The sequence below is a fragment of the Pristiophorus japonicus genome, chromosome 11 (genome assembly GCF_044704955.1).
Source record: "Pristiophorus japonicus isolate sPriJap1 chromosome 11, sPriJap1.hap1, whole genome shotgun sequence".
Taxonomy (NCBI): Eukaryota; Metazoa; Chordata; class Chondrichthyes; family Pristiophoridae; genus Pristiophorus; species Pristiophorus japonicus.
The window spans coordinates 161349939-161362518 of NC_091987.1; the positions used below are offsets into that span (position 1 = coordinate 161349939).

General features: G+C 51.6%; 1 protein-coding gene across 1 annotated transcript in view; it reads left to right on the plus strand.

Moving 5' to 3' along the window:
* Positions 1-12580, plus strand: part of endou (endonuclease, polyU-specific) — a 113400-nt gene that overhangs the window by 17029 nt on the left and 83791 nt on the right. The window contains exons 5-6 of the mRNA XM_070892805.1: positions 1792-1994; positions 9589-9702. Coding sequence (XP_070748906.1) covers positions 1792-1994; positions 9589-9702 — 317 coding nt within the window. The remainder of the gene's footprint in view (positions 1-1791; positions 1995-9588; positions 9703-12580) is intronic.

The following is a 12580-nucleotide window of genomic DNA, read 5'->3' on the forward strand; positions in this document are numbered from 1 at the left end:
GATGCCGATCACGAAGAAATCTTCCAATGCGTTTCTGAACTTACACGGCTCAGCCAGGCGTCTTAGGTCGGCGATGAATCCCGTCACATCCTGGCCCTCAACACGAACATGTGTGTAGAAGCAATAACGTGAGATGATGATCCCCTCTTTTGGCTTGAGATGGTCATGCACCAGAGCGCACAAATCCCCATACTCTTTGTCCGTTGGACATGCAGGCGAGAGAAGATTCTTTGAGGTCATAAATTTTTGGACCACAAACGGTGAGGAAAACCGCCCTGCGCCTAACTGCGGCAGCCTCTCCCTCCATTTTGTTGGCCACAAAATACTGATCCAGGTGGTCGATAAAATCCGCCCAATTCTCGCCATCCATGAATCTCTCCAGAATTTCAATGGTGCCCATTGTACATGTGAAGGTTCTTAAGTTACCTCGTCACCAAATGTAATGTATATAATGACTTTAAAAACTTGTTACTGTAAACTCACTCTGGTGCAAACCTGGTTCAACTTTATTCGTGCCCAAAGTGCGCAAATGACATGGTACTCGCTCTTATATACCCGGGCGCGCGCACACGCGAATACAGCCCGATGACCTCCGACAGTGGCGCCCCCTGGTGTCTAGTGACCCCAAGCATCAATACATGACAAAAATATTAGTAGACTAAATGAATGAGCAAAAGTGTGGGAAATGGCTTTCAATGTAGACATATGTGAGGTCATCCACTTTGGTTGTAAAAAGGATAGATCAGCGTAGAAACAGTGCGGGTCCCGAGAGACTTGGAGCCCAGCTACATCGATCATTAAAATCTCATGCACTGTTACAAAAAATAATCAAAAAAGCTAATGGAATGCTGGCCTTTATATCTAGAGGACAAGCATACAAGGGGGTAGAAGTTATGCTGCAGCTGTACAGAACCCTGGTTAGCCCACAACTGGAGCCCTGTGACCACACCTTAGGGAGGATATATTGGCCTTGGAGGGAGTGCAGCGTGGGTTTACCAGAATGATACCCGGACTCCAAGGGTTAAGTTACGAGCAGAGATTACACAAATTAGGATTGTATTCCCCAAAATGTAGAAGGTTAAGGGATGATCTGATCGAACTTTTCAGGATATTAAGGAGAACAGACGGTAGAGAGAGAGAAACTGTTCCCGCTGATTGGGGAGTCGAGGACTCAGGGCAGAGTCTAAACATTAGAGCCAGACCCTTCAGGAGTGAAATTAGGAAACACTTTGACACACAAAGGGTGGTAAAAGTTCGGGACTCTCTTCCGCAAATGGTAATTGATGCTGGATCAATTGTTAATTTTAAATCTGAGGTTGATAGCTTTTTGTTCACCAAAGATAGTAAGGGATATGGGGTAAAGGTGGATATGGAGGATATGGAGTTAGGTCACAGAGCAGCCATAATCTCATTGAATAGCAGAACAGGCTCGAGGGGTGAAGAGCCTACTGATGTTCCTGTCACACTGTGGGGCAATATGAGGCAGTCTGTCCCACAAGGGTAATGACCAGGCACTGTCATTGGTAGGATGTGACTAGTGTTATCCTGCAGGGAGCTGAGTGATTGGCTGCTACGAGGTAGTCTGTCCCACCATCACACAGCGTGTGATATGATCGTCCAAGGTGTAATATTACTGATCAGTGAAATGACCCAAGACCACCACCAAACCTCAGCACGGGTAATAACCGACACCCGTCTCAGGAAAAGGGACAAACCAATCAGACACAACTCACAACAATTGCTCACAAACCCCCTCGCAATCTCACAGCCCTTGTGCTTTTCCTGTTACAGGCTCTACGCCTATGTGAATGAGGAGGTCCTGTTCTCAAGGCCAACCTTTGCTAAATTCATTGCACTCCTCAACAACTACAACCAGATGACGGGCATCGCAGAACACTTCACAGAGGATCAGCTGGCTGAACAGGACTCATTCCTGGCGGAGATTATGAAGAGCGCCATCATGGACACGCTCTACAGTGTCCTCCTGTCAAAGAGTAGGTGCCTTACATTGCATTGCTGGTGTGTACCAGGAGTTTCGACCAGTGGCTGCCCTCCAAACCTGGCTCCATCTCCAAACCTGGCTCTGTCTCCAAACCTGGCCCTGTCTCCAAACCTGGCTCCATCTCCAAACCTGGCCCTGTCTCCAAACCTGGCTCTGTCTCCAAACCTGGCTCCGTCTCCAAACCTGGCTCCATCTCCAAACCTGGCCCTGTCTCCAAACCTGGCCCTGTCTCCAAACCTGGCCCTGTCTCCAAACCTGGCTCCATCTCCACACCTGGCTCTGTCTCCAAACCTGGCTCTGTCTCCAAACCTGGCCCTGTCTCCAAACCTGGCCCTGTCTCCAAACCTGGCTCTGTCTCCAAACCTGGCTCCATCTCCAAACCTGGCCCTGCCTCCAAACCTGGCTCTGTCTCGAAACCTGGCCCTGTCTCCAAACCTGGCTCTGTCTCCAAACCTTGGTCTGTCTCCAAACCTGGCCCCATCTCCAGACCAGGCTCCGTCTCCAAACCTGGCCCTATCTCCAAACCTGGCTCTGTCTCCAAACCTGGCTCAGTCTCCAAACCTGGCCCTGTCTCCAAATCTGGTTCTGTCTACAAACCTATCTCCGTCTCCAAAACTTGCTCTGTCTCCAAAACTGGCTCTGTCTCCAAACCTGGCCCTGTCTCCAAAACTGGCTCTGTCTCCAAACCTGGCTCTGTCTCCAAACCTGGGTCTGTCTCCAAATCTGGCTCTGTCTCCAAACCTGGCTCTGTCTCCAAACCTGGCTCCGTCTCCAAACCTGGCTCCATCTCCAAACCTGGCCCTGTCTCCAAACCTGGCCCTGTCTCCAAACCTGGCCCTGTCTCCCAACCTGGCTCCATCTCCACACCTGGCTCTGTCTCCAAACCTGGCTCTGTCTCCAAACCTGGCACTGTCTCCAAACCTGGCCCTGTCTCCAAACCTGGCTCTGTCTCCAAACCTGGCTCCAGCTCCAAACCTGGCCCTGCCTCCAAACCTGGCTCTGTCTCGAAACCTGGCCCTGTCTCCAAACCTGGCTCTGTCTCCAAACCTTGGTCTGTCTCCAAACCTGGCCCCATCTCCAGACCAGGCTCCGTCTCCAAACCTGGCCCTATCTCCAAACCTGGCTCTGTCTCCAAACCTGGCTCAGTCTCCAAACCTGGCCCTGTCTCCAAATCTGGTTCTGTCTACAAACCTATCTCCGTCTCCAAAACTTGCTCTGTCTCCAAAACTGGCTCTGTCTCCAAACCTGGCCCTGTCTCCAAAACTGGCTCTGTCTCCAAACCTGGCTCTGTCTCCAAACCTGGGTCTGTCTCCAAATCTGGCTCTGTCTCCAAACCTGGCTCCATCTCCAAACCTGGCTCTGTCTCCAAACCTGGCTCCATCTCCAAACCTGGCTCTGTCTCCAAACCTGGCTCCATCTCCAAACCTGGCTCTGTCTCCAAACCTGGCCCTGTCTCCAAAAATGGCTCTGTCTCCAAACCTGGCTCTGTCTCCAAACCTGGCTCCATCTCCAAACCTGGCTCTTTCTCCAAACCTGGCTCTGTCTCCAAACCTGGTTCCATCTGCAAACCTAGCTCTGTCTCCAAACCTGGCTCTGTCTCCAAACCTGGCTCTATCTCGAAACCTGGCCCTGTCTCCTAACCTGGATCTATCTCCAAACCTGGCCCTGTCTCGAAACCTGGCTCTGTCTCCAAACCTGGCCCTGTCTCCATACCTGGCTCTGTCTCCAAACCTGGCTCTGTCTCCAAATATAGAAACATAGAAACATAGAAACATAGAAAATAGGTATTGGAGTAGGCCCTTAGGCCCTTCGAGCCTGCACCACCATTCAATGAGTTCATGGCTGAACATGCAACTTCAGCAACCCATTCCTGCTTTCTCGCCATACCCCTTGATCCCCCTAGTAGTAAGGACTACATCTAACTCCTTTTTGAATATATTTAGTGAATTGGCCTCAACAACTTTCTGTGGTAGAGAATTCCACAGGTTCACCACTCTCTGGGTGAAGAAGTTTCTCATCATCTCGGTCCTAAATGGCTTACCCCTTATCCTTAGACTGTGACCCCTGGTTCTGGACTTCCCAACATTGGGAACATTCTTCCTGCATCTAACCTGTCTAAACCCGTCAGAATTTTAAATGTTTCTATGAGATCCCCTCTCATTTTTCTGAACTCCAGTGAATACAAGCCCAGTTGATCCAGTCTTTCTTGATATGTCAGTCCCGCCATCCCGGGAATCAGTCTGGTGAACCTTCGCTGCACTCCCTCAATAGCAAGAATGTCCTTGCTCAAGTTAGGAAACCAAAACAGTACACAATACTCCAGGTGTGGCCTCACCAAGGCCCTGTACAACTGTAGCAATACCTCCCAGCCCCTGTACACAAATCCCCTTGCTTTGAAGGCCAACATGCCATTTGCTTTCTTAACCGCCTGCTGTACCTGCATGCCAACCTTCAATGACTGATGTACCATGACACCCAGGTCTCGTTGCACCTCCCCTTTTCCTAATCTGTCACCATTCAGATAATAGTCTGTCTCTCTGTTTTTACCTGGCTTTGTCTCCAAACCTGGCTCCGTCTCCAAACCTGGCTCTGTCTCCAAACCTGGCCCGGTCTCCAAACCTGGCCCTGTCTCCAAACCTGGCCCTGTCTCCAAACCTGGCCCTGTCTCCAAACCTGGCCCTGTCTCCAAACATGGCCGTGTCTCCAAACCTGGCCCTGTCTCCAAACCTGGCTCTGTCTTCAAACCTGGCTCCATCTCCAAACCTGACCCTGTCTCCAAACCTGGCTCCATCTGCAAACCTGTTACCGTCTCCAAACCTGCATCCATCTCCAAACCTGGCCCTGTCTCCATACCTGGCTCTGTCTCCAAACCTGGCTCCGTCTCCAAACCTGGCTCTGTCTCCAAACATAGAAAAATAGAAACATATAAACATAGAAAATAGGTGTTGGAGTAGGCCATTCGGCCCTTCGAGCCTGCACCGCCATTCAATGAGTTCATGGCTGAACATGCAACTTCAGCACCCCATTCCTGCTTTCTCGCCATACCCCTTGACCCCCTAGTAGTAAGGACTACATCTAACTCCTTTTTGAATATATTTAGTGAATTGGCCTCAACAACTTTCTGTGCTAGAGAATTCCACAGGTTCACCACTCTCTGGGTGAAGAAGTTTCTCCTCATCTCGGTCCTAAATGGCTTACCCCTTATCCTTAGACTATGACCCCTGGTTCTGGACTTCCCCAACATTGGGAACATTCTTCCTGCATGTAACCTATCTAAACCCGTCAGAATTTCTATGAGATCCCCTCTCATTTTTCTGAACTCCAGTGAATACAAGCCCAGTTGATCCAGTCTTTCTTGATATGTCAGTCCCGCCATCCTGGGAATCAGTCTGGTGAACCTTCGCTGCACTCCCTCAATAGCAAGAATGTCCTTCCTCAAGTTAGGAGACCAAAACTGTACACAATACTCCAGGTGTGGCCTCACCAAGGCCCTGTACAACTGTAGCAACACCTCCCTGCTCCTGCACACAAATCCCCTCGCTATGAAGGCCAACATGCCATTTGCTTTCTTAACTGCCTGCTGTACCTGCATGCCAACCTTCAATGTCTGATGTACCATGACACCCAGGTCTCGTTGCACCTCCCCTTTTCCTAATCTGTCACCATTCAGATAATAGTCTGTCTCTCTGTTTTTACCTGGCTCCGTCTCCAAACCTGGCTCCGTCTCCAAACCTGGCTCTGTCTCCAAACCTGGCTCTCTCTCCAAACCTGGCTCTGTCTCCAAACCTGGCTCTGTCTCCAAACCTGGCCCCGGCTCCAAACCTGGCTCTCTCTCCAAACCTGGCTCTGTCTCCAAACCTGGCTCTGTCTCCAAACCTGGCTCCATCTCCAAACCTGGCTCTGTCTCCAAACGTGGCTCCATTTTCAAACTTGGCTCTGTCTCCAAACCTGGCCCTGTCTCCATAATTGACTCTGTCTCCAAACCTGGCTCTGTCTCCAAACCTGGCTCCATCTCCAAACCTGGCTCTGTCTCCAAACCTGGCTCCATCTCCAAACCTGGCCCTGTCTCCAAACCTGGATCCATCTCCAAACCTGGCCCTCTCTCCAAACCTGGATCCATCTCCAAACCTGGCCCTGTCTCCAAACCTGGCCCTGTTTCCAAACCTGGCCCTGTCTCCAAACCTGGCTCTGTCTCCAAACCTGGCTCCATCTCCAAACCTGGCCCTGTCTCCAAACCTGGATCCATCTCCAAACCTGGCTCTGTCTCCATACCTGGCTCTGTCTCCAAACCTGGCTCCGTCTCCAAACCTGGCTCTGTCTCCAAACATAGAAACATAGAAACATAGAAACATAGAAAATAGGTGTTGCAGTAGGACATTTGGCCCTTCGAGCCTGCACCGCCATTCAATGAGTTCATGGCTGAACATGCAACTTCAGCACCCCATTCCTGCTTTCTCGCCATACCCCTTGACCCCCTAGTAGTAAGGACTACATCTAACTCCTTTTTGAATATATTTAGTGAATTGGCCTCAACAACTTTCTGTGGTAGAGAATTCCACAGGTTCACCACTCTCTGGGTGAAGAAGTTTCTCCTCATCTCGGTCCTAAATGGCTTACCCCTTATCCTTAGACTATGACCCCTGGTTCTGGACTTCCCCAACATTGGGAACATTCTTCCTGCATCTAACCTATTTCAACCCGTCAGAATTTTAAACGTTTCTATGAGATCCCCTCTCATTTTTCTGAACTCCAGTGAATACAAGCCCAGTTGATCCAGTCTTTCTTGATATGTCAGTCCCACCTTCCCGGGAATCAGTCTGGTGAACCTTCGCTGCACTCCCTCAATAGCAAGAATGTCCTTCCTCAAGTTAGGAGACCAAAACTGTACACAATACTCCAGGTGTGGCCTCACCAAGGCCCTGTACAACTGTAGCAACACCTGCCTGCCCCTGTACTCAAATCCCCTCGCTATGAAGGCCAACATACCATTTGCTTTCTTAACTGCCTGCTGTACCTGCATGCCAACCTTCAATGACTGATGTACCATGACACCCAGGTCTCGTTGCACCTCCCTTTTCCTAATCTGTCACCATTCAGATAATAGTCTGTCTCTCTGTTTTTACCTGGCTCCGTCTCCAAACCTGGCTCCGTCTCCAAACCTGGCTCTGTCTCCAAACCTGGCTCTCTCTCCAAACCTGGCTCCGTCTCCAAACCTGGCTCTGTCTCCAAACCTGGCTCTCTCTCCAAACCTGGCTCTCTCTCCAAACCTGGCTCTGTCTCCAAAGCTGGCTCTGTCTCCAAACCTGGCTCCGTCTCCAAACCTGGCTCTCTCTCCAAACCTGGCTCTGTCTCCAAACCTGGCTCATCTCCAAACCTGGCTCTCTCTCCAAATCTGGCCCTGTCTCCAAACCTGGCTCCGTCTCCATACCTGGTTCTGTCTCCAAACCTGGCTCCAACTCCACACCTGGCTCTGTCCCCAAACCTGGCTCCGTCTCCAAACCTGGGTCTGTCTCCAAACCTGGCTCTGTCTCCAAACCTGGCTCCAACTCCAGACCTGGCTCTGTCCCCAAACATGGCTCCGTCTCCAAACCTGGCTCTGTCTCCAAACCTGGCTCTCTCTCCAAACCTGGCTCTGTCTCCAAACCTGACTCCGTCTCCAAACCTGGCTCTGTCTCCAAACCTGGCTCCAACTCCAAACCTGGCTCTGTCCCCAAACCTGGCTCCGTCTCCAAACCTGGCTCCGTCTCCAAACCTGGCTCTGTCTCCAAACCTGGCTCTCTCTCCAACCTGGCTCTGTCTCCAAACCTGGCTCCGTCTCCAAACCTGGCTCTGTCTCCAAACCTGGCTCCAACTCCAAACCTGGCTCTGTCTCCAAACCTGGCTCCAACTCCAAACCTGGCTCTGTCCCCAAACCTGGCTCTGTCTCCAAACCTGGCTCTGTCCCCAAACCTGGCTCTCTCTCCAAACCTGGCTCTGTCCCCAAACCTGGCTCCGTCTCCAAACCTGGCTCTGTCTCCAAACCTGGCTCCAACTCCAAACCTGGCTCTGTCCCCAAACCTGGCTCCATCTCCAAACCTGGGTCTGTCTTCAAAGCTGGCCCTGTCCCTACAACCACCTACCGATTGTGCTTTTTAAAACGGGCAGGTTCGATTCAACACACCTTCCACCACCACTTTCCTCAGGCTTGATATTCTGCCATTGCCGAAGTCACAGTAAGAACAGTTACAGGCCCCGCTCACACTGCTGGTCTGTTCGTTGTCCTCGGCCAGGATATCAACCACTGACCAACAGACTACACCTCAGCCTAGGTACGCGCTACACGGTATACACAAGGAGCAACCAATGAGGAGGATAGTACGAATCTTCAGAAGGACACAGACAGACTGGTGAAATAGGCAGATACATGGCCCATGGAATGTAACGCAGAGAAGTGTGAAGTGATTAATTTTGGTGGGAAGAATGAGGAGAGGCAGTATAAATGAAAGGGTACATTGTAAAGCGGGTGCAGGAACAGAGAGAGCTGCAGGTGTATGCAAGTATTTGAATGTGGCCGGACAACTGGAGAAAACACTTGAAAAGGTATTCGGGATCCTTAGCTGCATGAACAGAGGCATAGGGTACAAAAGCAAGGCGGTTATGCTGGACATTTATAAATCACTGGTTTGACAGCAGTTGGAGTACTATTTGTAGTGCAGGAGGGTCGGTAACCAGCGGACACAGATTTAAGATAATTGGCAAATCAATCAGAGGCGACATGAGGAAACCATTACCCGGTGAGATCTGATGGTCGGGAACACGCTGCCTGAAAGGATGGTGGGAGCAGATTCAATAATAACTTTGAAAATGGAATTGGTTAAAATACTGGGGTGGGAAACATTTGCCGGGCTGTGGGGAAAGAGCAGCGAGTGGGGCTGATTGGATCGCTCTCCCACAGAGCCGGCACAGGCTCGATGTGCCCAATGGCCTCATTCTATGCTGAAGGGGTATGGAGAGAAAGCAGGAAAGGGGTACTGCGGGAATGATCAGCCATGATCTTATTGAATGGTGGTGCAGGCTTGAAGGGCCGAATGGCCTACTCCTGCACCTATTTTCTATGTTTCTATGTTTCTAATTGAGCACACATCTTTATTTCTGTAAAAGCACACATCTATTTCTTTTTATTCATTCATGGGATGTGGGCATCGTTGGCAAGGCCACATTTATTGCCCGTCCCCAATTGCCCTTGAGAAGGTGGTGGTGAGCCGCCTTCTTGAAAACAACTTACTGAGCCATTTCAGAGCGCAGTTAAAAGTCAACCACATTGCTGTGGGTCTGGAGTCTCATATCGGCCAGACTGGGTAAAGACAGCAGATTTCCTTCCCTAAAGGACATCAGTGAACTAGATGGGTTTTTACAACAATCCAGTTCATGGTCATTGATACTGGCTTTTTATTCCAGATTTATTTAATTAATTGAATTTAAATTCCCAGCTGCCATGGTGGGACTTGTAGTTCATTAGTCCAGCAACATAACCACCAGTCCACCACACCGCACCAATCGCTCACATTTGTGCTTTGTATTTCATGTCCTTTGCTCCCTGTTTACAGAGATGTACAATTCCAGAGTGGAGTTTGAGGAGGACCTGAAGAAGATGTGGTTTGGTCTGTACTCCAGATCCAGCAACGCACTCGATTCCAGCGGCTTCGAGCATGTCTTTTCAGGTACGTAAAATCTCTGGACAAACTGCTCACAGCAGATGCACTGTGCCCTGTAACTACCACTAGACATGCGCACTGTAACCCTTTCATTAATAATATCCATCTATTGCATATTATGTCAAGTCTCTGCTCACTGCCGGTTGTGTAACACTAACCTGCTGTACCATCACACTTCCCCATCACACTCTCCTCCATCACACATTCCCCGTCACACTCTCCTCGTCACACTCTCCCCCATCACACTCTCCCCGTCACTCTCTCCCCTGTCACACTCTCCCCATCACACTTTCACCATCACACTCTCCCCATCACACTCGCCACGTCACACTCTCCCCGTCACACTCTCCTCATCACACTCTCCTCCATCACACTTTCCCAGTCACAGACTCCCAGTCACACTCTCCCCCCGTCACTCTCTCCCCGTCACACTCTCCTCCCATCACAATCTCCCCCGTCACACTCTGCTTCCGGCTCACTCTTTCCGTCACACAATCCCCGTCAAACTCTCCCCATTACTCTCTCCGTCACACTCTCCCTGTCACTCTCTCCCTATCACACTCTCACCGACACACTCTCCCCATTACACTCTCCCCCATCAAATTCTCACCGTCACTCTCTCCATCACACTCTCCCCGTCACACTCTCCCCAAAACTCTCTCCCTATCACACTCTCCCCATCACACTCTCCCCGTCACTCTCTCCCTCGTCACACTCTCCCTCGTCACGCTCTCCCCCGTCACACTCTCCCTGTCACACTTTTCCCGTCACACTCTCCCCATCACACTCTCCCCATCACACTCTCTCTGTCACTCTCACCCCATCATTCTCTTCCCGTCACTCTCCCCCATCACACTCACCCCGTCACACTCTCCCCCGTCACACACTCCGCCATCACACTCTCCACGTCAAGCTCTCCCCCATCACATAATCCCTGTCACACAATCCCCGTCACACTCTACCCCCGTCACTCTCTCCGTCACATTCGCTCCATCACACTCTTCCCCCGTCACACTCTCCTCCTGTCGCATTTTCCCCTTCACAATCTCCCCATCACACTCTCCCATCACACTCTCCCATCACACTCTCCCTCTCACACTCACCTCATCACACTCTCCCCCCGTCACACTCTCCTCCCGTCACACTCTCTCCCCATCACACTCTCCCATCGCACTCTCCCTCTCACACTCACCTGATCACACTCTCCCCCATCACACTCTCCCATCACACTCTCCGCCCATCACACTCTCCCTGTCAGACTCTCCCCGTCATACTTTCCCCGTCACTCTCTCTGTCACACTCTCTCTGTCACACTCTCCCCGTCACTCTCTCCCTATCACTCTCCCCCTATCACACTCTCCCCATCACACTCTCCCCATCACACTCTCGTCCATCACACTTTCCCCATCACACTCTACCCGTCACACTCTCCCCGTCACACTCCCCCCATCACACTCTCTCTGTCACTCTCTCCCCGTCATTCTCTCCCCGTCATTCTCTTGCCGTCACTCTCTCCCATCACACTTATCCCATTACACTCTCCCCCCGTCACACTCCCCCATCACACTCTCCCCCGTCACACTCTCCCCATCACACTCTCCCATCACACTCTCCCTCTCACACTCACCTCATCACACTCTCCCCCCGTCACACTCTCCCCCATCACACTCTCCCATCACACTCTACACCCATCAAACTCTCCAGTAACACTCTCCTCCTATCGCACTTTCCCCTTCACACTCTCCCCTTCACACTCTCCCATCGCACTCTCCCTCTCACACTCACCTCATCACACTCTCCCCCGTCACACTCTCCCCCCCGTCACACTCTCCCATACACTCTCCATCCATCACACTCTCTCCCATCACACTCTCTCCGTCACACTCTCTCCGGCACACTCACCCCGTCACACTCTCCCACCACACTCTTCCAGTTACACTCTTCCCGTCACACTCTCCCCATCACACTCTCCCTATCACACTCTCCCCATCACACTCTCTCCGTCACACTCTCCCCGTCACTCTCTCCCTATCACACTCTCTCCATCACACTCTCCCCATCACACTCTCCTCCATCACACTTTCCCAATCACACTCTCCCCGTCACACTCTCCCCATCCCACTCTCCTCGTCATACTCTCCCCATCACACTCTCTCCGTCACTCTCTCCCCGTCATTCTCTCCCCGTCACTCTTTTCCCGTCACTCTGTCCCATCACACTTATCCCATTACACTCTCCCCCCGTCACACTCTCCTCATCACACTCTCCTCCATCACACTTTCCCAGTCACAGTCTCCCAGTCACACTCTCCCCCCGTCACTCTCTCCCCGTCGCACTCTCCTCCTATCACAATCTCCCCCGTCACACTCTGCTTCCGGCTCACTCTTTCCGTCACACAATCCCCGTCAAACTCTCCCCATTACTCTCTCCGTCACACTCTCCCTGTCACTCTCTCCCTATCACACTCTCACCGACACACTCTCCCCATTACACTCTCCGCCATCAAATTCTCACCGTCACTCTCTCCATCACACTCTCCCCGTCACACTCTCCCCAAAACTCTCTCCCTATCACTCTCCCCATCACACTCTCCCCGTCACTCTCTCCCTCGTCACACTCTCCCTCGTCACGCTCTCCCCCGTCACACTCTCCCTGTCACACTTTTCCCGTCACACTCTCCCCATCACACTCTCCCTGTCACACTCTCCCCCCATCACACTCTCCCCATCACACTCTCTCTGTCACTCTCTCCCCGTCATTCTCTTCCCGTCACTCTCCCCCATCACACTCACCCCGTCACACTCTCCCCCGTCACACACTCCGCCATCACACTCTCCCCGTGAAACTCTCCCCCATCACACAATCCCTGTCACACAATCCCCGT